The 27797-nt window shown below is 40.2% G+C and overlaps 1 protein-coding gene across 1 annotated transcript in view; it reads left to right on the top strand.

Moving 5' to 3' along the window:
* The window catches only part of MSRA (methionine sulfoxide reductase A), a gene marked incomplete at its 5' end in the record, with an annotated part of 332571 nt that overhangs the window by 144154 nt on the left and 160620 nt on the right, over positions 1-27797 (top strand). Inside the window, one exon of the mRNA XM_084261893.1 lies at positions 6837-6956. Within this exon, the coding sequence (XP_084118019.1) occupies positions 6837-6956 (120 nt within the window). The remainder of the gene's footprint in view (positions 1-6836; positions 6957-27797) is intronic.

Below are 27797 nucleotides of genomic sequence, written 5' to 3'. Positions count from 1 at the left end.
TTTTCAAGAGTCATACTTGTACTTATGGCACGTTATGCATGTTTTTCATGCTGAAAACATGGCAGTTTTTCTCTTGACAGTAAAATATTCCTTTTCTATTATGATCCTCTGGTTTTCCTCTTAGAATCCTTCTAATCTGTTGTGCAGATTTTATAACAAACAGACATACATACATACATACATACATACACAAACACGTGCCCACACGCTCTTCGAATGACAGCAGCTACCAGCCAGGCACAAACGAATTGCCTGGGCATTTGTTAATTTGAATGAACATGAGGCTTCTGCTTCTCCTATGGAAAAAAGAAGCAAACCCAACAGTTTCTCTGGGAATTCATGCAGCGTGAACAGAACACATCTTGGCAAAACGGTGAGCCAAGAAATTCCTCTTTAGTTGCTCTGTTAGGCAAACTGCATTTTAAATTTCTTGCCCAGGGCTTTGTTTGACTTGCCCCAGGCAAGCTGTTCAACATATTTATCAACCCTGTTGTAGCATTAGAGCCAACGCTTATCTAGGAAGATCATCCGCTTAATGCCATCTGTTATTGGGAGTTTTATTTCTTTCAGCTGAGCTTGTTCTCCATTTCAGTTTGTTGTTTTTTGCTTTGGGTTATATATACATATATATATATATTCCTCCCAACCATTTCTTAGTTGCTTGTTTTCCAGTGATCTCCAATATTCTGTGATTGCTCAAATATTCTGTGATTGCTGCATGTCAAACCCCTTAAGACGGCAATAATACAATTGTATTTTAAATCTCAACCCTGGATGCAACCAGATGGCTCACCAAAGCGCCCTACATATTTCAGTGTTATGTAAAAGATGATATTGCATTTCAATCTGAATCTGGAATTCTTTCCTGATTCTCAGCAGGAATTTGAAAAAAAAAAAATCAGAACAAAGACTCTGGGGTAATTGATGCTGAATTTTTATCTTGGTGCCTATGAGGACATGTCTTTGATCGTTTTAGATCTTCATTAACTGTTGTGCAAGTGCACAGGCAGTAGGAAAGTGTTCAACAAAGCTGCATTGCACATGATTGTGAGATTCAGTTCTACTTTTGAATTTTGTCCCCAATCGCAATGAAGCCAAAGGGACCAACATATTTCCCTGTAGAGAAGAAAATTCAGCTTTCTGGAAGTCTATTGCTATTGAGTTACATAAAGTCAAAAACCATCGTTGTAACCAGGCATAGAACCACTGCTTTGAGACTAGATACAGGCTGGATGTTCTTCTGGGTTGCCAGGATCTCCTGATTGTCCAGACTGGGAGATCTGCTGGGTTCCATCACAGCTTCTTCATTGCCTGCTTGCCCATCTTCTCTTCGGTGGAGGAAACATGATAGTGCCTACCAATGTCTCATCCTGACCTTTCCTGGTGAAGCCAAGGTACCCGCTTCAGCCTGTGAAGTTCTAAAAATGAATGGTCCCCACAGTTTCAGAGCACACAGCATAAATATCTCTTTGGCTCAGTACATAGAAATATCAGTACTTGGACTGACTTCAATCAATCAGCTGTACCAACTGCTCTACACAGTTTTTTTAAAGAGAAAAACGCCAATCACACTCAGTTAGCATTTGGCAGCAACGGAAGAAATGAACATTATTGTATAGGTATATAACTTCACTGAGGTTCATTTTATTCCTTCCAATTGCGGAGGGAAAAAAAATATCATTTCAGTTCAAAGCAGCTGAGCATTTCCTTCTCCAGATTTTATAGAGGAAACTAAATCAATCGTATTCAAAATTCGGGCCAAGTCCTGCACTGGCCAAGAGAAGCGGGGAAGCTGGCAGCTGTGTCTTCAGCTCCCTGAGAGATGCTGGCTAGAGCAAGATGCATTGAGGTAGGCCGGTGGGATGTACTGTTGGCTGTCCTTTACTGCTTCAATGTATAGGAGCAGCCTGTGCCCCCAGCTACTTTTGGCTGGGTACTGTAGCATTTGAGCAGCTGGCAGAATCATTGCTTCTAGGGTTTCCGAACATAAGCTGGCACAAGATCTGGTCTCCTCTGTCTAGTGTGCTCCTGAGCTTTGGATAGATCCTGTCCCTCTCCTTCCTCTGATCCGGGGTTAGGGAAGAGACTTCCAGGGCATGTTGCTCTTTGTTCTCTCAGCATACCAGCACGTTTTATTGTTTGGAATATATATTTAAAACTGACATTTTCCCCTACTTAGTGGAATCATACATCCTAAAATTCCTGTTAACAGAAGGAGGAGCAGCATCCATATCCCTTGCAGTTCATCTTCGGCAGCGAAGCATTGCTATCAACCTGGCATTGAAACAGCTTCTTAATCTGCTGCATGGAAAAGTGCCTTGAAGAGTGGGTGTAGGGACTGTGGGCTGTGGGCCAGGAAAGACTTGGCATGCCAACGAAATAATGCATTCATTCTTCAGAATGTGACAAAAAGAGTCTTCTGGATGTCCTGTTGGGCTGCTGGGAGAGCAGGGGAGAGAAGAAGCTTGTAAATAAAGCTGGCAGGAGAGAAAGGTCGTTGGGTAGTCAGGCAGAAGTCAGGTGTGTATGCACCTGATGCCTGCCAGAGCAGCACAAAGGACAAAGGTAGAGGACAAAAGGATTTTTAAATATTTTTTTAAATGAAAATACCATATAAATGTACTTGTTTTAGAGCAAATGTGAAAATTAACCAGTTTATAAGGATTCTAAATCTGCTTTGAGTTTCTCTAAATGGAAAGCTGAGAGTCCCTGAAGCATCAGGCTCCTTTAGCAGGTACTGAGCTCAGAACTTAACAGACTTTAATTAGTACAGAATGGGTGCATCTTGTTAGGTTTTAGTTTGGATCAGGAATGCCCTTCTGATGCAAATTTGGTGCTTGTGTGGATTTACCTAACAAATCATAAATAGGAATTTACATCAGGGAAACCTGCATGGAAACTGAGTGTTTTATTCAAAGATGTGATAGGAACAGATGTTGGAGGAGAGAGTGAGGATGAGTAAAGGTTACCTTTGCAGGATCTTGCAGTTGCTTGTAGGAGTTGCCTTGAACATCACATAATTTTCAATCAAGTTTTCCAATCTGCTTTTTGCTTTCTGTGTGATGGCTATTGTATGCAGGACACAAAGAATCTAACAGTAGTATATATTAGATAGTAGGGGGAATATCTATTAGTAGTATATATTAGATATTAGGGGGAAGTTTTTTACAGAAAGAGTGGTGAGGGGCTGGAACAGGCTGCTCAGAGAAGTTAGTGGATGCCCCGTCCCTGGAGGTGTTCAAGGCCAGGTTGGCTGGGGCCCTGGGCAACCTTGTGTAGCTCCAGGTCTGGAGGTTGGTGTCACTGCCTATGGCAGGGGGGTTGGAGCTCTATGATCCTTGGGGTCCCTTCCAACCCATGCCATTCTATGATTCTATGATATATAAGCTACGAGCATTATTATCACAGAGCAAGATTACCTGGAGCAGGTTGCACAGGACAGCATCCAGGTTGGTTTTGAATGTCTCCAGAGATGGAGACTTCACAACCTCTCTGTGAGGGTAGATAACTTAGTAATTAATAATTTTGCTTAGGATTCATCTCACTTATGCTGCATCATAGACTTCCACAGCTGAGCTAGCCATGCTAGCCTCCTTTTACAGCTGTGGAAGAGAAATAGGCAACTTTTAGACAGAAAACATTGTATTTTGGGTGATTTGATTCAACAATCAGTTCCGATATTTCCAGGTTTTTGTAATGGCGGCATATGCACCATGGGCTCATTTCTCCTGCTTTAAACCCCATGCAAACAGCTACATTTGCAATGTCCAGGAGTATTTTTCCTGGTCTCAAGGATGCCTTTCAAGAAGAGCACGTGCTATTTATATCAACCTTGGGTAGATAGATGTCTTGGATATCCTACAGCATCTCAAATGATCCTGGATGTCTCCGTTTAGGCAGATAAATTAATCCCTGAATGTATGAGTTCCTGTTGCAGTCCATGGACACCTAGTCAATGTGGTTAATGTGATCTGTAAAGCTGTTCCTGGGGTTCAATTCTGCTCTGTGAATGTTTCAAAATTATTATAGATGATCATTAACAATGGGATGTTTATGTCTCTTATCAGAGCAACACTTTGATTTCATTATGTTTTGGAAAAATACCTCAGTTTATGCTAACGAATTTTTTACAAGTATGCAAATTATCTGGGTTGCCTATGGAAACACATATTCCTTGGCTGAGTGTAAGATTGTGTACAAAAAGAGTTGTTTGGAAGATATATATGTGTATGGGTACACAAAGAGAATAGTTTGAGCAAATGAATGTGGGTGCTAGAAAGGAATAGGGGGTACTAGCTTTTATTCCCAAATTGTATGATTAATATTATTTATAAGGATGAATGAACCTTTAAAGATTGCCATTTGAGACTGTTTGCTTTTGAAGTTCAAAAGAAAAAAATAATCTTTAAATGCCTTTTGAAATTCCAATTAAGAGTCAGTCAAAACCCATCACTAGAAGAAGAGTTTTTTGTTTTACAAATTAGCAGCTCAAAAGTGACAAATACCTTCAATGCTTAAACGCTCTTGTGCAATACCCATTATGTTCAAATGATACTTTTTCTGGGAACATGAGTGTATTCCCCAGTATTTCCATTTTATTTTTTAACCCTTTCTCTTAGGACTGCTCCTGGAAGCTCTCTATCAAACTCTAAAGCTCCACTCACTTCACCAATTGCAATTTGATTAGGCAAATCATTTCATGAGTAGCTTAAAATCACATTCATGTTTTCTCGTTTCAAATTATAATATGGGTGGCTTATTTTGCTTTTATGTTTCTTTTCCTACAGTTTTTTTTTCTTTTCTCTCTGAATTTTATTTAGTTATTTAATTTAATTACTTTAATTATTTATTCTTTCAGTTGCTCTCCTGGACTAGCAATATTTAGGGGAAGTAAACTTATTTTTTCATACAATAAGAGTATGTGAAAGTCTTGAACTGAGATTATTTCCCTGTTTTAGTAATGGTTGTTCACGTTAAACATAGCTTAAGGCAGCCAGTGCTCTGAAGAACAGGCTTTCCATGAGCTGATGTGTCTTAACTCCAGAATATTACGTGGGGGTTTATCGTTAATATTTCTCTCCTTGTGACAGTTTCTCTGTAGAACCTGGCACCACTTTAGCAGAATAACAAACATCATCTGCTGAATCTATTAATACAGTGGAAAGCAATTTAGCATTGTATTGTTGTAAATTATGTCCCTTTACTAGCAGGTTGTTTTATTATGACAAAGATTTCAATTTTATCTGTTCTCCTGGATGGGAGGATTTATTGTTTGTGCAAGTTGCTGGTGTACTTGAGAAATGATGAGAATAGTTCACCAAGTGAATAAAATGTCTCTCAGAGGAGGAGGAGGGCAGAATGAATTCAGACAGAGACTGGTTACAGAAGAGAAAATGTGAAAGAAACTGGGATAAGGATGTAGATCACTAGGTCGAATCAACAGGTCAGAGAGGGCTATCAGTGAGAGAACCTTAAATAATAGTTATTGAGCAAGGAGAGCCAGTGACCTTGAGTATCTCCAGGGATGGAACCTCCACCACCTCTCTGGACAACCTGTGTCAGTGATCCATCAACCTCATACTGAAGAACTTTTTCATAATACCCAACCTAAATCTCCCCTTTTCTAGTTTAACCCATCCCCCCTCGTCCCATCACTCCCTGCCCTCAGGAACAGTTCTTCCCCAGCTTCCTACAGGCACCTTTCAGGGACTGGAAGGCCACTATAAGGTACCCCTGGAGGCTTCTTGTCTCCGCGCTGAACAGCCCCAAGTCTATCCACCTGGCTTCACAGGAGAGCTGCTCCAGCCCTGTGATCATTTTTGGATCATTTTGATCATCATTCTCTCTGGGTTTCATACAATGTGCTTGATTCCTATTGCCAGGAGTGTTTATCTAGTTTACACCTGTTGGCAGTCAGCTGTCCTTTGATAATTGGCCACGTGGGTGAACAACTACCAAAATTTTGACTGAACATCAAATGTCTGCATGCATAAATTGTTAAACCAAAGCTTTTTTCCCTCCTCTGTAACATATAATTTAATCCATTATCACTGCCACCTTTAAAGAAAGCATATGCCTGAAAGCAGAAAATTAAATAACTGTTTGCTATTAATACAAATTGTTGTGTTTTGACAGCTTGCTAATCAACTAAGGTAAAAATGGTGCCATACAAATAGTGCAGTTGCCTTTTATGTAACTTTTTTTAATGTGTGTGAGAATTCTCCTTGTTTGGGCCTTTGAATCATAGAATCACAGAATCGTAGAATAGTTTCAATTGGAAAAAACCTTCAAGATCATTGAATCCAACCATCTATCCAGCCCTACGAGGTCCAACGTTAGACCACATCACCAAGTATGACATCTACTCTTCTTTTAAAACACCGCCAGGGGTGGTGACTTAGATGGTCACCAGCAGCTGCCCTGTGCAGCCTGTTCCAGTATCTGAAAAACCTTTCAGTAAAGAAAATTTTTCCTAATTTCCAACCTAAATTTCCCCTGTGTTTCAGACCATTTTCCCTTGTCCTGTCACTAGCTACCAGGGAGAAGAGACCAACCTCCACCTCACTGCTACTACCTTTTAGGTAGTTGAACCCTTGCAGGATTTGTCCTCTGATATGTTAATATTCAGAAGCATGAACAAAGCTTTATTTTATTAATGTACAGCAGCAGAATGGATTTCTCTGTGTAGTTTCTCTGTCTATAACCTTGGGAAACGTTTAACCCTCACATTCTGGCTGTAGATGTTAATTACACTATGGACTATATTGATATATGCATTAGTGAGTTAGTACTGAGCAGATTTTGATATAACAGTATGTACTTTTCACAACATTTAGGTATGGGCTGCTTCTGGGGAGCTGAGAGGAAGTTCTGGAGGCAGAAGGGAGTCTACTCCACTCAAGTGGGTTATGCGGGAGGATATACTCCGAACCCTACCTACAAGGAAGTGTGTTCAGGTAAGTCTTCCTCTTTGGTTGAGGAGAATCCTGTCAGATTATGGGTGACAATGAAAAGTTAAATGAGTGACTGCAGCAACTAAAGAGATTGGGTCTTTCCTCAAATCTGGTACTGGCTTTTTATCCTAAACTGTAATGAAACTTGTGATATGTCCATCCCATCGTCATCTCCTAATAATTAAGGGGTTAATGTATGTACAAATATTTGGAGGAAAAAGAAAAAAAAGTCATTTCTTCAGGAAATGAATTCTTTCAAATTATGCAAATAGCTTCTTTAGAGAAAGCATGAGTTTCTGTTTCACTTTTATCCATGTATCAGTACAAAAAATTATGAGAAAGCAGACAATCTGCCTCTTTCTTTTTTATTTTGTACAGCTTAGCCCATAGCATCGTATCATTTCCACACCAAACCTTTAGATTTTTCATTGCACTGTCATCCTACCCTCCCTACAGTACTAATAATCCAATCCAGTTTCTTTCTGGAAAGTTGGATTGGGTTCTTTCTATCTAAAACATAGAACCACTGGCAGCCAACTGACTAATGTGGCTGTTAAAGCAAATCCTTGCTTTCTTATAGTTGCTGGTGGAGAACAGTTTGGAGGTTTTCTTTTGGTTTTATTTTCTTGTTAACACTTTTTATGCCAAATCCTGAAGTTGCTACATTGTTCTGACTGACAGTCTGTCACATAGGCTTGATAGAGTGTAAAAAGTTCAGTGGTGCAAACAAATAATGGATACTTTAACAACTGTGCACAAGTGCTGCAAGACACCCAAAATCCCCAGAAACTTCCTTGAAATAGCAAAACATGTGAAAAGAGGGGTTTTAATGTTGTATTTTACAGACAATACTGAACTCATAAGAAATTGCCTTATAAATGCTAAAACCCCCCACATTATATACAGAGAATCTCTGGTGGGAGCTTACAGCAGTATAGAAGCTCCTGAGTACAAATGTCTATTGTATAGAAATTAAAAAATAGCATGAACAAAAACCACACCACCATACCTTTAGCATCAGCTCATTCTTAGATACTCAGCCCTCCTGCAAAACCCAGCAATAAGAAGCCTCTGTGGAAAAAGACCTGGGAGTGCTGGTGGGCAACAGGTTGACCACAAGCCAGTGATGTGACCTTGGGCCAAGAAGGCCAATGGCATCCTGGGGGGGATCAAGAAAAGTGTGGGCAGCAGGTCAAGGGAGGTTCTCCTGCCCCTCTGCCCTGCCCTGGTGAGGCCTCATCTGGAATATTGTGTGTGATGCTGGGCTCCCCAGGTCAAGAAGGACAGGGAGGTACTGGAGAGGGGACAAAAAAGTGCTTTGGAGATGCTGAGGGGACTGGAACATCTCTCTTATGAAAAGAGGCTGAGGACTTGGGACTTTTTAGCCTGGAGAAGAGAAGACTGAGGGGGGGATCTTATCAATACTGATAAATACTTGAAGGGTGGGGGTCAGGAGGATGGGTCATTCTTTGTTCAGTGGTGCCAAGGCACACAACAAGAGGCAATGAGAACAAACTGGAATAGAGGCAGTTCCAACTAACCATGAGGAGGAATTTCTTTCCTGGGAGGGTGGCAGAGCCCTGGCTCAGGCTGCCCAGAGTGGCTGGGGCGTCTCCATCTCTGAAGACATTCATATCCCATGATCCTGAATGCTGTCCTGTGCAGCCTGCTCGAGGTGATCCTGCTCTGTCAGGGGGGTTGGACTAGATGATCTCCAGGCGTCTCTTCCAACCCCCATTATTCTGTGACTGTGATTCTGTGATTCATCTGTGGAAGGATCAGTGATGCCTGACTTATCCAGATGTTCCATTACTTCCTGATACTTCTGCATTTTTGCATTTTTTTTAATTTCACCATTTGCTGGCACTATCTATAATTTTCATACCCATACATAGTCCAACATCCATCTGTTAGTTATTGTCCACTCTGTGTCAATGGCCTGGGTATTAAATAATTATATTATTTCTATGGAATAGGAATGTGCAACACAACATCACTTTTCCAACACACTCACGGTTCCAGTACACTGAGGGCAGTTGTGATGGACTGTTGAGTGTTTCTCCAAAGATGCTGAGTGCTGGCTGTTAGCTGAAGGGAGATGTGAACACAGAACACCATGGTGTAGCTAGGAAAGTAGAAAAAAGGTACCATCTCTTGTAATTACATGGACTGTCAGTTGGTTTTATATTTCAGAATAACTCCATAGTTTTTTGAGCTTTGCATTTGATGATTGAGATATTTTGAAAGCCATTTGCAACTATTTTCTCTGTTGTATTTTATCAATAGTGAGTAAAAATGGAAAAGGTAATTGAATAACAAGAATTCTGGAATAAAAAAAACAGGGAAGAATCTTCGAAGTCCATTTTCTGATAGTTTTTAAAGTTACATTTGTAGTACAGAACCACAGTTGAAGTTATTTTTCTAGTGCTGGTTTTTATACACATTTGTGTTATGGATTTTCATCTGCCTCCAGATGCTGGACACTGGAGCATTTTTTGTTCAGAGATATCCAGAAGCATAAGCACACATTTCATAGCCTTGTCTGTATGAACATAAGTGGGGTATGTATGTTCTACACATTTCACTGCCTAGTTGTGCAGCTGAGCTGAATTGGAGAATTTATTGGTTTCTGCATCCTACTTTTTTTTGTTCATTTAGCTTCCTCTAGCTTTATGTTCTTCCAATTTCATTCTGATTCTTTTTTGGCAGGTTTTTTTTCATCTTTGAACATACTTTTTGGAAGTCTCTTTAAAGAGATCTCTCACAAGCTCCCCTAAGATATTGCCATCTGGCTGCTTCTAGTTGCCATAGTTCTTACTGAGAGGAACAGTTCTTATGAAATACCAGACTTCGTTATGCAGTGTGTGATTGCCACTTTCTTATTTGTCTGTTCTGACAAGATCATATCTATGGTAAACACTTAACAGTCATATCCTCTAAAACCACCTCTAGAAAGGACATCGGGGCCATCTAAACTGTATCTGCTTGGCACCTCTCTGAGCTTTGCTTTCAGCTCATGCAGTCCTGGCAATCTGCACAGGGAAAGTTATTTTAGTCCAGCATCTTTCCACTACTTTACTCTGAAGCCAGAAAGCAACAATTATTTGTATGAAAAAGTTAGCAATTCTTCTAAATGCTAACTTCTAAATGCTAATTTCCAACTTAGATCTTTAAGTCTTTTCTCTTGTACTAAGGTCACTCAAGGCATATCAACTAATGGTGGGGTTTTTGATTCAGTTGCCTAAATGTAGTATTTCATACCATTTGTGATGCCTCAGCTTAAGCACTGGGTTCAGTTTTGGGTGCCACAGTACAAGAGGGACACAAAACTCTTGTGTCCAGAGGAGGGCAGTGACAATGGGGAAGGGTAACGAGAATGGGGAAGGGTCTGGAGGGGAAGACTTACAAGAAGAGGTTTGTACAGCCTGGAGAAGAGGAGGCTGAAGGGAGACCTCATGGGGTCTGTGGCTTCCTGATGAGGGGAGCGAAAGGGCAGCACCGATCTCTCTCCTCTCTTTGGGGACCAGGGACAGAACCCGAGGGAACAGCGTGAAGCTGCACCAGGGGAGGTTTAGGCTGGGTGTCAGGAAGAGGTTCTGTGCTGAGAGGGTGGTTGTGCACTGGAACAGAATTTCATCCTTATATCTAGTCTAAATCTACTTCATTTCAGTGTAGTAACATTACCCCATATCTGGTCACTACAGAACTTGACATAAAGTCTTTCTCCATATTTTAAAAACACTCTTTCTATATTGAAAGGCTACAATTAGGTCTACCTAGAGCCTTCTCTACTCCAGGCTGAACCAGTCCAACTCTCTCAGCCTGTCTCCATAGGAGAGATTCTCCAGGCCTCTGATCATCTTCATGGTCTTCTCTGGATTTGCTCTAACAAGTCCTTGTCTTTCCTGTCCTGGGGATGCCAGACCTGGACACAGTACTACAGGAAGGGTCTCACTAGAGTGAACTTGAAGAAAGGAATCACCATTTCTCTGCCTGCTGAAAACTCTTCTTGTTATGCAGCCCAGGATGCAATTGGATGCTATCTGGACTGCAAGCACATGTAATATATGCACTCTTATCTAATTTTTCATCTACCAATATCCCCAACTCCTTCTCCTCAAGGCTGCTCTCAATCCATTCATCACCCAGTCTGTACTGATACTGTTGATTGCCTTGATCCATGTGCTGGGACTTGCACTTGGCCTTGTTGAACCTTGTAAGGTTTTCACAGGCCCACATCTCAAGGTCCCTCTGGAGGGTGTCCCTTTCCTCAAGCACACTTAACTTGCATTACCCATCCTGAGGAACAGTACTTGTTACTGATCTCTGGTCTTTAAGCAGCTCTTTTGATGCAGTCATTGAGCCAATTCCTTATCCATTGAGTAGTCTGTCAAACCAGTATCTAGAATTTAGAGACAAGGATATTGTTTGGGTTTTTGTCTTCTTGTGTGTTTAAGATGTTCTCTAATAATGTTAAACAATACCTTGTTTGGAGACCTCTGAGGACAGCACTATAAATAGATTTGATCTTAATGTCTACAGAAACATGGTATTAAATTTGATATTTCTATTTCAGTCTTGTCCTGGTTCTGGCCAGGCCAGAGTCAACCTCCCCAAGCAGCCAGCCCAGGTGAGCTGAGTTAGCCCAGGTGAGCTGAGTCAGCCTGGGCTGTTTTCCACACCCCCATAAAAGGGGCTGGGTGAGGAGAGGTACTCTTGGTGCCTCTAGGGCAGTCTGAGTGTGGCCAGGAAATCAAGTTGGTCCTCCTGTCTTGCAGCACTCTGTGATTGTCAGGTTGGTAAGGTACTCTGTGTTATCACTGGGTGTGAGTGTAATTGGCTGTTAATGGTCTTCTTTCACTGTGCATTTGTCAGTAAACTGTCTCTATCACAGCCCAGGGAGGCTCTGTCTGCTTCTACTCCAGGAGCAAGTGAGCAGTATGTGGTGCTCAGCTATGGTTTGAGGTTGAACCAGCACAAGTCTCTATCCTGAAGCTGGAGAGGGACTGTTTGCAAGGGTATGTAGTGATAGGATAAGGGGAATGGCTTTAAACTGAAGGAGAGGAGATTTAGATTAGATATTGGGAAGAAACTGTTCTCTCTGAGGGGTGTGAGGGACTGGAAATTTGTTTTTCTTAAGTATCTTCTACAGAAACCAAGAAAATGCTTAGTTTCTTCTCCCTATGCTTTTAGTCTAATTTCTAGAAAGGAAGTGCTGTGTTGCTTTGAGTGAATACAAGTCTGTTTTTCACATCAGTGGTGTTCCAGTCTTCTGCCTTGGTCTTCATTTGATGTACCTCACTGGGAAGCAAAAGTAATCTGCAGACCTACTATTAAACAATGTGTGGGGGACACCATTTCTGTTACAGCAGCCAGGTGATGGCTGTACTGTTACTGTCCCAACACTCACTTGGTACCCCATGAAAAGCTCAGCATCTAAGGGCAAGCCTCCAGCCTCATGAACCTTGAAGAGCAGCATGATTCACCTCTTCCTTGGGGAGGTAGGGAAGTCCTGATTCTGCTTGAAAGGGTAATGTTTTCCACTTCGGATGTGGGAAGGGTCATTTGAAGACTCTCCTATTGCTTGATGGGGTATTGCCTTGCTAAATTAATGTTTAAGTGATAACTGAGTTACTCTGAAGCTGATGAATATAGTGATGGAAATTATTTTTACACTTTCTGGTAACAACCATATAGCTGAAAATCAGAAGAGGCATTCTGGGCTATTTTTGATGTAGTAATCTACAACATAAATACTCAATTTTTGGCCAGCGTTAGGCAACCCAGGATGTTCATTCAGTTTGAAACATCTTTTCATATTTTGCTTACAGATGTTCAGAACAATTCTGTTTATCTGTATATTCATAAGCTTTTTGAAATCTGCAAAGCTCAAGTGGCATTGAAATCAGAAGGGGAAAACTCTGCTGTTGTTATTCATAAAGTGGTTATGCACAATTACCATATAAAATATGCAGCTAATGATTTTCTTAAAAACAGGACAGTTTATAGGCTTATAGTTCACGCTATTAACATCTAAGCAGGTTGTTTTATTTTGTTTTAGGCTTTTTGGGTTATCTTCAGTGACTACAATGTAAAAAAATAGATTTATATGCCTGTTAGCCAATATTAGAAGGCTTAGCGAACATAACAGTATAGAGAGTTAAACCAATTTGTAATCTAATCAATTCTCAGTACCTTTCTGAAGCATTCTCTTGTGCACAAGTCACAATTTTAAATAATTAACAATGTGATATATAAGTGTGCCATGTGACTTAGTTTCTGTGTTGAGTCACAAGACCTACTTTATTATGAAGTAATTTCACATTTCCTATGCAGAAACCCACATTTTTCTGAGGAATAGTATTGCCTCTTGCATGCCAACTAGTCTTTTGACTGATTCTTACATGTAGCTCCAGTTCTCCTCAGAATGTCTAGGCTTCCAGTGGTCATCTGGAAGACTTCTAAATAGTTGATGGGAAAGAGTGGAGAAAGTTAAAATTAATTTCTTGCTCTGTTACCTCCTATCCCTTTAGTCAGTTTGTGATTTACAAAGTTAACTCCATCTCTAATTCGTCTTAGTTATACTTGAGAGAGAGGGCAGGACAACCACTGAAGTCCACAGTATGGTGATGGTTAGCATGTCTGCTTTAAGAAATGAAATGTATGTGGAGGGCTTGACTCTGATCTGGGGATTATTTGACATATTTGTGCATAAACAGTGTGATTGTTACAGGGCTACAAAGATGCTCAGAGGGCTGGAGCAGCTCCCCTATGGAGAGAGGCTGAGGGAGCTGGGCTGGGTCAGCCTGGAGAAGAGAAGGCTGTGGGGGGACCTCACTGCAGCCTTCCAGTACCTGAAGGGACCCCAGGAACAGGAGGGGAATGGGCTTGTTAAAGGGTAGAGACTGGCAGGACAAGGGGGATGGAGGGGTTAGATGAGAGATTAGGGGGAAGTTCCTTCCAGAGAGAGTGGTGAGGGGCTGGAATGGGATTCCCAGAGAGGTGGTGGATGCCCCATCCCTGGTGGTGTTCAAGGCCAGGTTGGCTGGGGCCCTGGGCAACCTTGTGTAGCTCCAGGCCTGGAGGTTGGTGGCCCTGCCTGTGGCAGGGGATGGAGCTCTGATCCCTGGGGTCCCTTCCAACCCAGACTGTTTTATGATCATTATAGCCAACAACAGAAAATCTGACTAGCATTTTTTGTTATTAATAGCAATATAGAACAAACATAATATGGGAAATTTGCTTAGATTTCCCTTTCTCTACAAAATGCAGATGAATGTCCTATGACAAACTATTAGTATGTTGAGACAGTGACTTATATTACTTAAAGCCCTTCATTTACCCATCACAACCCTGTTCCAAACTGGGTCTGACTCTCCAGAATGTTTAAATGTATAATTAAACTCCAGATATTCCCTTCACTTTCTGTAGCTTATAGAGGGATCTGAAGGTTTTCATGAACGGAAACTAGCTCCACCACATTAAAGTTTCCAAGCAGTAATGAGAATGGCTCAGAACATTCTCTTTTATTATTAAATCACTGTTGAGAGAATTGGTTCTGTTGTGCCTCTGTCTCTCTGTTCTTTTTTTCTTCTTAGAACAAGATACAGGAATTTTAATCACTTACAGATTTGGTAAGGAATATTGGTGTTCACATTGTCCTTGATCTCTACAATGTGTCTTGATGCTATTGGCCAACTGCTCCACCTCTCCCTTTGTGGTTTATCCTAGTTCACCTGGAAGGAAAGAAGGAAGGGTCAGTCAATCGATGTACAAAGTACTGTATCATTCAAAGTTCATGTCATGTACTGTGGATAGTAGTGTTCTGTATATTTTTTTTTGGCAATTGAAGAACAAGACTTGGTAGAAAATATATTATCTGATAAACTAGGTCACAGTTAGAATAAGTTGTGTCTCTGTAATCATAAGACTGTAGTCCTAGGATACTCCTAGATGCATAGAAAAAAATCTTGATGTAACCCTATAAACTATAACTTTCCCTTGATGCAATTACTAAGTCATGAAATACAAGTGTGCCAATTTCACTTAAAAAAAAAATCATTTGTCAAGGTGCTGCAGTAACTGGGTAGGTCCAAGTGTCTGACAGAATCCTGGCCTGTGTCAGGAATAGTGTGACCAGGAGGAATAGGGCAGTGATAGTTCCATTGTACAGCTCTGGTGAGGCTGCACCTTGAGTGCTGTGTCCAGTTTTGGGCCCCTCACTACAGAAAGGATGTTGAGATGCTGCAATATGTCCAGGGAAGGGCAACAAAGCTGGCTAAGGGTCTGGAGTACAAGTGGTGTGAGGAGTGGCTGAGGGAGATGGGGCTTTTTGGTATTGAGAAAAGAAGGCTGTGGGGGGACCTCATTGTTCTCTACAATTACCTGCAACAAGGGTATAGAGAGGTGGGGGTTAGTCTCTTGCTTGACAAGCAATAGAATAAGAGGGAATGGTTTCCAACTGCACTGTGGAGAGTTAGGTTAGATATGAGGAAGATATCAGGGTGGTTAAGTACCGGAACAGGCTGCCCAGGGAGGTGGTGGAGTCATCATTCCTGGAGGGATTTAAAAGGTGTGTGGATATTGTGCTTGGGGACATGGTCTAGAGGTGGGGTAGGCAGGGTTAGGCTGTGGTTGGACTTGGTGACCTTAAAGATCTGTTCCAACCGAAGTAATTCCATGTTTCTATGATTCTAAATAGAACAGATACACTGAATTTTAGTTACCTGCTGTATTGCAGTTTCTACCTAGAAAATTGTCTCCAACATGATCTTTTTCTCAATGGAAGAGCTTCTTGTGGACCAAAAAGACTTCATTATACCTTAGTATGCAAAGACAGAGATCTGACCTCTGGGTTCATCTTTTAAAAATTAAAAGATAGAATATTTTTACCAACCATTGTGTGAAACCCAAAAAGCCATCCACAAGGGATGGTAGCTTCTCTGCTCAGGGAGTTCTGCTACATCTTTAATCAAGGCTAAGTTTACATTTCCATTTAAGAATTTGACTTATCAGGGTTAATATCTTGACCAATTCACACTTGAAGAAATTAAACTTATATTTATTATTTAAATACTTGATTGTGCCTTGTGGCAAATGTAAAATCCTAACAGTCTCACTGCTATTCTCTGTTCATTTCATCTATTTATTTCTGCATTGCCCATAATCACAGGCTTAGTTAGTGGTAACAGTATAAATACTAAATATATTATTTAGTATTAACATCTTTATTTGAATTGTATTCCTCTGAGATGTGTTGTTTCCATCCTTCTCATCGCTTGGTTTTATTAAAGATAGATATATATATATTATATATATAAGGTGAAAATGCAATAGCCCTGGAGGTTGAAAGAGCCATTTCAGAACAAGTCAAAGACAAAAATCTTCTGACCTGGAGCCTGCACTAAGGTCCCAAAGGACCTTCATTTTCAGAAGAGATTCCATGTAGGATTAGGCTGTGGTGTTCACTGTGTCACTCTGCCTGAAAACAGAAGAAGGTGCAGCAGGAAGCTGCTTCTCATTTTAGGCATGAGAACATGGTGTATTTGTGAAAAAGATGATGTCATCCAAGGGCTCAACATTGTTATTATGACTACTGGGGTTTTCTTACCTCTTGTTTTTGCTATGGAGACATTTGAAAACAAACAAGGAAATAAACCAACAAACAAAACCCAAACAAATCCAGTCATCTCAGTTTATCAAACTATCCTCCCAGAAGTACTGATTACTCCAGGTGGTAACTCCTTTGAGGTCACCTGTGGCTATTTGTGCCCATGAGAACCATTTGTGGCATGTAATATTTGAAGTATGTGCAAACCAATACTATAAGTCAAAAGAGAACAACAAACCAAAGGATGTCATGATGGGTAGAGATGGGAGCTGGAAGAAACCCTGGAGAAGCTCCAGCTATAGGGAGAGCATCACTCTGGAAGTAAGGAGATATTACAACATACTTATGTTTTCCCTGTAGCTCTTGTTTATTGTGATGTGTTTGTATTATTTTGCTGTTCCTACTGCTTATTCCCCCCAGCTGAAATCTTCATTCCTTTAGTGGGACATGACTGAAATGCTTTGGGGGTAATATGGATATTTGAGAATGTATTTTTTTTTTCCCCCAAACTGGGAAAGTACTGAATTTACTATGTGTAAACATAACCCACTTTGACTTACTTCCTTTCTGGAACATGTTCCTATGCTGGCATATAAAAGTCTCTAAATTGAATACTGTCTCACAATGATGATGAAGATTTTGAATAATTCCACAAATGACCTGCATACCTTCTATATCTTGGATGAATTATGAAAATATTCAATTATAAGAGTTTAACTTTCTTCTTTTTGCTCAACTGTGCCCAAGGAGGTTATTGTGTTTTGGTTTGTAATAAGGAAAATTATGATAGTCAAGTTCTACTGTCTTACACGTTCAGACTCACACACTTGCACATGAGTTTGGGTGAGAAGAATTTGGTCCATGAGTAAGATGAGGAATTGGTCCAGTGATGGCAGAGACACAGGCTTTGGGGTCCTTCTGGCTGCACTGCACTGCAGCAACAGTTTCTGCATTTGATGTGAAGTAACAGCAGGGTAAAGGATACTTTGAGAAGGAGTTTAGGAAATCCAGAGCTCCAGGGAATTACTAGTATTGATGACAAAAATTAAGAAAGGTCATGTGAAACGCTTTGGGAGTGTGATACACAGTAGTAGGCAACTGCACTGTCCTATTAGAGACTTGAAAAGAGGAGATAGTTGCCAAAGAAATAAACAGCTTGTTTACAGTTAGTTGGTTACACTGAAAAACTAAATAGAAGTAGTGGTTGGGTCAATTTACTTGTTTTTTTTCTCTGAATAGTTTTGGCTCATAGAAAAAACAAGGAAACAAGGAAATTGGGACCAAGTAGAACACTGATTTGGTTTTAAAGGGTTCCTGACTTTTTTAGGAAGGATTAAGTTGATCAAACCATATTTTTGAATGGTGCTTTGGCCTAAACTAAAAGAAAAATCCGAGTATTTCATTATGAAAAGAACATCCTTCCCCTTTGCACAATTCTACAGTGGCACCTGATAGGTGAAACTGTCACCAAAACAGCAAAATTATTTGGTCAGCCTCTGGGTGTATATTGGAAGGAAGAAGATTTATAAAAGATCAAGAGCTTGCAACTGCATAGCAGGAAATATTTTCTAAGAGAGATCAGGCAGTATGTCTGAGGAGTTCTGACTTATCTTGCTAAAGCCAAGAAATGAAGGATCCTTCAGGGAAGTCATCTTTCAATGATTTTTTGCTGTGGGCAAGGACTTGGGCACATCCATTGTAGGTGTGCTCTTTTTAGAGACAATCTTTCAAATGCTTTGCACTAAAAAAGGCAGGGATTGTAAAGTTGGGATAGGCTGTAAGTTACAGTTGGGTCACAATTCTAGTGTAAGAGAAGGTACAGGATGCCAACTATGCATTTCTGCATCAAGTCTCAAACCCTATTGCTAATTTGGCTCTGTCACTCTATGTTTGTATGCTGTCAGGTTGGATGCCTTATACTACTATAATCACAGTAGTATGCTATGAAGCCCCAGCTACTGAAAAGACTATTATCCAATTTTTATTTGAATACCCAAAGTGACAGAAAATCTGCCATTTGCATCAGTAGGAAATTTCCCCACGGTAATAAGGTGCAATAGCCCTCATAATTGATTTGTAGAAGGACTCAGCTAGTTCTGTTTAACTCTGCAGCTCAGATATTTACCACCAGAGCTCAAGGGATAATCCACAAGCCACACAAGATGCTGCTGACAAAAGACAACTGAGGAATGATTGATACATTGGGGGGGAAGGGAAAATATTTGACTACTTGAAATATAACTGCTGTGTTATATCCAGACCAAGGTGTTCTTGTCACACCAGGGATGCCTTTAATGTAACAATCTACTTCAGCAAAAGTTAGTGTGAGTCCTGTCTTCATATACCTCACAGCTTCCAGGTATTAGTGATTTATTGATTGATAAGCAATGATGACCTTTTCTATATTAATTTGTTTATGCATTAGTTTTATTTCAGGCATTCACAAATATGAGGGGAAACTGTTTTCATTAACTCTAGTGCTGAACCTCTGCAGGAAGTTTCAAATAAAACTTGCTCCAGTTAAATGATATTTTGATAAAGGTTATTTCGTGGCAGTTAGGTATCAGTATGTCTGGGAATGAAGTATTTTGAGGGGTAAGTAAAAAGAGCTTCACTTGCTTTACTGACACTCTGCCTTAATGAGTATCCTACTAGCAACTGCTTTGTCTCTGTACCATCAGTAGAGCTCAAAGTAACAGGTAAACTGTGAAGTGGAGATAAAACCAGGTAATGGGTGGAAAAACCAAACAGCAGATCCATCATAGGAGATGTGAAAAGATCACTTTTCTCTTTTGTTTTCTGCTGAAGGGTTACTGCTTTAACACACTTCTGTAGTAAATCTTTGGAGGCTTTCACTTTGGCACCAAGAAGAATGTTTTTATTCATGGTTGTACATCATGTAGCATCTGCCTCCCTGGTGTGCTCCATGCTACTGGCAGGGGGTGTGTTTTTCTTGCCATGCAGTTGTAATACTCACTGGCACTTGTCTACACTGGATTCAGATGTGAACTGTGACCACCAGCAGCATGAAGAGCATGACTCACTTCCACATCAGGGAGATCTCTTCAACCTGTTGATATGGCCTGTCTGAGGTATCTGGCCTTAACCCTGTGCTTCAAAAGAAGCTGCCTGTCTTAGAGTCCACTTGGAGCTGCCTATACACTTACAGAAATCAGCAGGCTAATGTCCCCTGAAAGGATGCCTCCTCTTTGGCTTCTAAAGAAGCTGCTTTGTTATCAACACTAATGACATCCCCAGAAGAACTGTCATGCCTGTGTGCAGGCTGTATCTAGGGCAGTAAGCTGAACAGTGTGTCTGTTACTGGCTGTACCTCTGGAGTACTTTGGTAGTCTCAGCCATGGTTGTAGCCAGGCCTATCCTGGACTGTTCCAAAACACTGCTCATGGTTTATATGGCACAGATACTCAAACCCTGTAAGGAGTGTGGATGCACAGACCCTGTTTGGAGGACAAAAGGTTTAGTTGCAAGGTGAAATCTGTTGTGAAGTTGGCCATACAGCCAGACAGCAATCCTAGGCCTGTTGTAGGCCTAGCAAACTAGCAAGCATTTTGCACTGAGTTTCTCACTGGACTCTGAACTGTGTTTCTCTTATCATCTTTGAGGTGTGTTGTCTATAATATTCAAAACAAGCCCTTTAAACCCATGGGTCTGAGGAGTTCTCTGGCTGGGAAGAAGCAAGAAGGAATCGCCAGCTTTGCCTCCTTGTCCCTTCATGCAGTGCGTGCTTGGAGACATTTCTGTACCTATTACTGAGTGCAAAAATACATCGTGGCAGCACTTGCATACACATGTACCCACAGTGCTAACACACAGATCAAATCTGCCTGGGGAAAAACCCAACCCGGACATGTGGGTAACCTTGTTTTTTTTGTCTACTAGTTCCCCACTTGGTTTTATTCACTGTTTATTCAGTGAAGCAATTCAATTAGAAACTATTTTTATTTTCTTTCCTAGGAGTGAAAAATGTTAATTGTAGCTGAAATGCCTTCAAGTGATTCTGTTCTAATGTCACATTTCCATAAAGTCTATACAGTTTGCCTTCTGCTAAAATAGTACAGCAGTAGAACAAAAATACTAAAGAAGTATCATTAATGTTTTGAATGCTAGACTTGGCATGGACTATGACCTTGCTGGGTAAAGCACAGAAAAATTAAGGTCCTTTCCTCCCAAAGCATACCATATAAGACTTAGAGAAAAGACAACAGATTGCTGCAGACAGTTGGAGAAATCAAAAGAAACTATAAGAGAATCTTAATTAATATGATAAGCCACCATTTCAGTGTATCAGCACGTACATACTGCTGCCTGCTTTTGAGTACAAAGTGATTGAATGGAAAGCATTTTCAACTATGCTGTCCATGGGTTCCCAGGCTGTTATTGGATGTTAAATTGGAGCACAATGGAGACTGGTGCTTCTCAAGAATCTCATCAGCCATAAAAATAGGGATGCACTTCCTGTTACCTAGTACTAGAGCATTTAGTAACATCTATTGTACCATCTCTGGGAGAGGTAAGAAGAGTGCTTCTGTCACAAAAAGCATTAAGTCAGCTTGGTGAGCATTCATGGTGTCCCCATGGAGGTGTGGCTTTGACTGTCACCAGGTAGTAGCATTTCAATCTGAAGATGTTGAAGGAACAAGTGTAGCCTTGTGCTTGAGGACATGGTCTAGAGGGTGGACTAGGCAGAGTTAGGCTGTGGTTGAACTTGATGATCTTAAAGGTCTCTTCCAACCTAAGTAATTCTATGATTCTGTGGTTATTAAGGAGTGACAATAAAGACATTTGTGTCAAAGGGATGGTGATCTGTGCCTGTGTTGAGTTTAGAAACTTCTCAGGAGCAATATGGTGGAGATAGCAGTAAACTTTCAGCATAAGTGAAAGCTGCTGGGAACTGGGAGTAGCTATGTATGTTAGGCAAGCGATGGTACTCTCTGAAGAGCTGTTTGGTGAGAAAAGCTTTATGGAAGCCCATGGACATGGCTTTGTTCTAACACTTCTGCCTCCCTTGACATGCCTTCTTTCAGTTTCAGTCCTCCTAGAGACTGAGAAAATGGAGTTCTTTTCAAGCAGAAGAGGGTCACAAAATTATTGGAGAGTGTTCAGAGTGGGGTAATGAGGATGGGAAGGGTCTGGAGGGGAAGCCTTATGAGGAGAGGCTGAAGTCCCTGGGCTTCTTCAGCCTGGAGAAGAGGAGGCTGAGGGGAGACCTCATGGTGGTCTGTGGCTTCCTGACAAGGAGATTCTATGATCCTAAGTGCCTGCAGGTATTCATGCATCAAACTGTTGCAGGGTGTTGTAGCTTTGGTTTTATCTTCTTTGCAAGCAGAATAACTGTTCTGTTCAGCTTGGTAACCAGCTAAAGAGCCAAAATATGCATTGATGCTATAACATGCATTATTGCTGGCAGCCTTGACTAAGATGCACCTCCTTAATTATAAAGTTTAGAAGAGATTCCAAAATGAGGTAAAAATTTTCCATCACCACAAACCTTAAAAATTAGGTTGTTTATCTTTCTAATATATATCCAGCTTAGCCATGATTTATCTGCCTCACTGATATGAAAGAATACCTTCCTCCTCAAAAGAAGATTCTGGTTTAAAGGAGTTATTATGTGCTATTAGGGAGGTCATAACTTATTCTGGCCATAACTTTCCTTTATTCACCTTGGAAAGGTTACAGGTAGTATGTACTAAATTGAAATTTTGCATTATCATCAACTACCATGATTACACATTGTTTACTTCTACCCCCCTCCCCCTTTTTTAAAAAAATATTTTTGTGTTATAATTATAGTCTTTCAGATTTTCTAGAAAGGATACAGGGTTTCATCATGTCATTATGTGTGCTGAATGCTGTGAAAATTCTTTGTTCCAACTCAAGTGGAAGACCATTATAATACTCTTATCATCTATTAAGTAATAAATTGGGCCAAATTGATCCTAGACATAATTCTGCTGATGTCAGTGGTGTTACATCAGGAAGAAATTCTTCTCAGTCTGTTAATACGATGAGAAGATAAAGTGGGTACCAAGTAGCAAACAAGTCTTGGAGAAGGAAATTCAACTCTTATTGATTAGGCCCTGTTTGTACAATGTTTTGAAGCTACAAAGCCTTGCAAGAGTGCTAACTATTGTTATTTTGGTGGTTGTTGTCATTATTATTATTAATATCTCAATGGGCTGTATATGGTCAGGATTCTATTTCATTCTTCTCCTTTCAATTTTTGGCAGTATACTTTTCTTCAGCAGAACTGACCCTGAACCAGTGGTAGGTGCAGATGGGACCATTATTTTTCACCGCTTCATTTATTTTGGTTTAACAAATGGCTTCATTTTATTTCTTGCCTCATTCCTCTCTGTTCAGACACAGTTTAGCCTTTCTGCAGGTGTTCAAAGATGTTGAAAGAAGGGAGTAATGTGTAATGAGTTCTCTACTCACAATCTCCCAGCCTGCTTTTGTGATCTGGTCTTTAAGGGAAGCTAAAGTTTTGTGGAAAAAATATAGACTGGGATCCGGTGTCCTCAGTCTGTGAGCTGAATGTAGGCACCTAGCTTGAAAGGGAAAAGGTAGGATCCAATTTTAATGAGTTTGGTATGTCAGATTTTGGATGGGAAGAGGAACTCTCCTTCCTTCTGCTTCTGAACGTGCAGCAACATCTGATCCAAAATGCAAATGTGGTGCATACAAAAGCAAACAAGATGTGATCCTTGTACAGAAGAAAAACATCAAAACAGATTTGGCTTCTTACAGTGTATCAGGTGTGAATCTGTTATGAAGTTTTCAAAAAAAAAGTTAATGACAAAATACTCTTATCATCTGAACTTGCCCTTTCTTTTCTTCTCCCTCCTATCCCTGATTGCACTGATCAGAAGAAGAAAACAAGCTTCTCATCTGGCTTTAGGGCATCCGAGGGAGAACAGTGAGCATGGTGAAGGGTCTGGAGCACAAGTCTGAGTATCTGAGGGAACTGGGATTGTTTAGCCGGGAAAAAAAGGTGGCTGAGGTGGCACCTTATAGCTGCAACTACCTGAAAGGAGGGTATAATGAGGTGGGGGTTGGTCTCTTTTCCCAAGTAATAAGCAATAGAAGAGGAAATGGCCTCCAGTTGTGCTGGGGGAAGTTCAGACTGGATATCAGGACGATTTTCTTCACTGAAAGGGTTGTAAAGTACTGGAACAGGCTGCCCAGGAAAGTGGAGTCACCATCCCTGGAGATATTGAAAAGACATGTAGATGTGGTGCCTAGGTTTATGGTTCAGTGGTGGGCTTGGCAGTGTGGGCTTGACAATTGATCTTGATGATCTTAAAGGTCTTCTCCAGCCTGCATGGTTCTATGATTGTACAACTGCATGATTCTATGAGCTTACATTTATGGCTACATAGTGGCCTTGCTTCATTGGGACCAGTAACGAACATTCTTCCTCAGTGTGTCCTCTAGTTTGGTAGTTAGTATGCTGTTTAGAAATGTTTGTCTCTTTTTGAGAGTCATTTGGGATCCAGGCATCAAACTTCCTGAGCAGGTGTTTGAACCGAGGGCTATCACACCAAAGGTGTGCAATATTTTGGTACCAGCTCCCAGTGTTTCAGATCTAATTAACTAGGAAGAATGAAAGACCCTTCCTGGTCTTTCCCATAGATTCACACACTCTGAACCCCACCAGAGTCTCTAATGATTAGCTGTATTTTTCATATAGCAGTGGGGGTTTAAGGAAGTTTCCATAATAAAGAGAATTATTTCTAAAGCCTGCTTGAAGGATGACTATTTCAGGCAGAAAATAATTAATTTAAAAGGGGAAAAAAAATTTTGTGCCAAAGTTGCATTTATTGCTACTGCTCTTGAAATAAGCAGTTTTGATATCTTACTAAAGGTGTAAATTGAGTATGCAATTGAGTATACAAATTGAGTATAAAGCCCAGTGTCATACTGCCTTCGATTCCTCTCTAATTCCTTTATTTTCAATATGATAATAGACTTTTCTCTGTGTAGATTCATTGTTACCATGAAATAGAATGTTTCTAAACATGATATGTTCATGTATAAGGTGAGGGCAGAATTCATCAAAACACTTGATCTGTGAGCAGGGGTATCACTGAGTTGCTTTTTGCCTCCTTTATTCTCCTGTTTCTGCATCTGAATTGTTAAACAGGAGCTCTGCTGCATGCCAGAGAGTATCTTATAAAAGCTGTTGCCATAGTGTTATACCTAGATAAGAATTATTTTTATATCACTGGCATGATAAGTGGTTATTTGTACTTAAGCCTGTTCAATAGCTCTTAATTAGAAGAGTGGCCCAGAGTTTGAGGAATAACTTGGCCTGTTAGAACTACTCCTCCCATTGTATTTACTAAAGATCAGATAAAAACTTTGTCAGATAACTTTTCAGAAACTTATGAGAAAATAACCCTAACTTCTTCCAAGAATCCCTGAAATCATAGAATAGAATTGAGTCATCAAGGTTGGAAGATACCTTCAAGGTCATCAAGTCCAACTGTCAGCCCTACACCACCATAACCATTAACGTGTCTCCCCAAGTGCCTTGTTTACCCTTATTTTAAACACCCCCAGGGATGGTGACTCCACCACTGACTTGACCCCCTCTGGGCAGCCTGTTCCAATGCTTCACCACTCAGGTGAAAAAATTTTTCCTAATATCCAATCTGAACCTCCCCTGGTGTAACTTGGGACCATTAAAACTACCATTGAAGTACCATAGTAATTGTCACACCAGCAATACAACTCCTTCTCCTCTTCTGAAACCCACCCTAGAAACTTCTCCCTGAACGCAATAGGGGAAGAACTTCCCATTTAATTACTGAGAACGGGCAACAGAAGTTTCTCTCATGTGACATCACAGTTGTGGTCAGTGTGTGATTTCTTCCCTTTTATTGCTCTTACCTTTCATATTCCTCAGCTCTTCAGAGCAGAACATATTGCAGAAAGAAGGAGGAACACCTCAGCTGGGCTGTTCTCTTGAGACTCAGCTGATTTCCTTCTATTCCTGGCTCCAAGGCTGACTTGGCTGACCTTCAGATCTTCCTGCCTATTGTCCTCATTTATAAAGAGGAGGATACTTTATCTTACCTTATAAAGCACTTTGAAATATGTAGCTATGTGGAATCTTTTTTGTAGTGAGTCTTGGAGGAAAGCACAGGTAACAAGGGGGAAATATAAAGTTTTCTTTTACCTCCTGCAGTCATAGAGAATTTAAACTGATATAATGAGGTATATTAATATATAAATTGTTTTATTCAGCTAAAAAAGGAACTATGTATCTGAAGATTTTGTGTTGAGCATATTTTTTTAATCACCATTTAAAAATTCTGTTTCCTTTCTAGTCATGCAGGATGCAGAAGTAGAGACTGTAGTGTATCTGATAAAATCATCTTTGGGCACTTTATAATTATCCAAATTTTACAATATGTGATTTCTGCCCCTCACACCTGCTCTGTGTATTTCATGAAAACATTACATTTGATTGAAATAAGCTTTCAGACAGGTTTTTACAGCTCTGCAGAATATGAATTGATGGCTTCACTCAGGACTTACATATATTGTGCAGATGCACTAAATGAATTTGATTTACTGTTTTTATTTATAATGAAGATACAGAGAGCAAGATATGCCACTAACTTTTTTGACATATTAAATACAACAAATGTAATGAAAAAGTGAATATTCTTTTTTTACCACATTGTCCCCTTCATTGAAGACCTTCTATGAAAATTGGTGTTTAAAAGTACTTTCTCCTGCAGAAATATTCTAAAAAAACCCCTCTTAATTCAACTCTGAAGGTTTAATTCCCCCAGAAGCATTTAAAACACTCTTTTTGTATCTCTTTAATTGGATGCTGCAGTATTTCAGTGCTGCAAACCAAGGTAGATCTTATTTCATTGTAAAACTACTACCTTGACACAACCAAAATAATAATAATAAAAAACCTGTGTGGGGGGGGAAAACCCAACCCTGAAGCCAGAAATTACTGCTTATGCAAGGATAGTGTTAGTGGTTGTGCTGTTCCCTTTTAAATAATTCCTCTCTAATTGGTAACCCAATGTAATGGGTAAGTGAACATATTTCACAGCAGCAGCTGTTGGATGTTCAATGACTGGAAAATACAGTGATGGTTAAGTGTATGGAGTACTCATCCCGTCAGTAAGAGTAAGTTAATCATATACAATTCACTGAACAGTGGAGTTGCATTTGCAGAGCAGTGGGCTGCCTTTTAATTGTTGTAGGTCTTTTTCAATATCTTGCAGTATCTTTTGTCTCAGCTGTAGCAGTTTTGGTTGCATCCCTAAAACTGTCAGTCTTCCTTATTTTTGCAAGGACCTAACAATTCCTCCTTCACAATGCAGCTTAAATTGGACCAGATGCTGCATCAATAGAACAGTCTGCCCATCTCAGAGGCATTAAGCCCAAAATTATTTAGAAAATTGAAGCCTTTAACATACTCTGGATTAATGTGATTAAGTAGAGCTTGCTTTAATTCATAGCCATCTATTCCTTTATTAATAGCCATTTCATCAACAGGAGCAGCACATATGGGTACAAGATGACTGAAAGTTAAATTGATTGCTGTAAGCCTGTAAGAAAAGCATTTAATGTTTCAATAATAACTGATGGAAGACTTCACTGTGGGGCATTTTAGATAGATTTAGACCAGCTTACAGACACAGTATTTATTAACATCTCCTAATTTTTAATACAAGCTTGCTAAATGAAAGTTTGTTTGGGTTTTTTTGTTGGGTAGTGGGGATTTTTTTCTTGTTTTTAATCCCTTCTTTAAGTCACATTTGATACACAAGATCAGTGCATTTATAAAGAGGAGTCTCTCATGTGAATGTTAACAGCTGGTCCAGGGCATAGTGGGGTTGAGACTTCTGTCAGGCTTAGGAAAAGATAAAATGTGACAGAGGTTAATTTTATATCAGTATATATACCCAGGCATCTGCCTATGACACACATTTCTGATCCTGTGTTTGTTATAGGTACTGAAAGAATGTGTGCTAGCTTGTGTATGACCTATAATGCAGGGAATCCATCACTCATACACTTAAAATCCATTTCTGGGGAAGGTTCAGGTGGTCCTTACTTCCCAAGTCAGTAATTATACATGTGGTAATGTGTACATTCACACACATGTCTAGGGAGAGGAGAGAGACATTTAGGGTAAGACCTGATGCTGTGGAGATGACCATACCAATAATTTATAG

This window comes from Gallinula chloropus (assembly GCF_964237585.1).
Source record: "Gallinula chloropus genome assembly, chromosome: 3".
NCBI classification, from domain to species: Eukaryota; Metazoa; Chordata; class Aves; order Gruiformes; family Rallidae; genus Gallinula; species Gallinula chloropus.
Note: the sequence above shows the minus strand (reverse complement) of the source record. Positions and strands in the feature narration are given on the sequence as shown.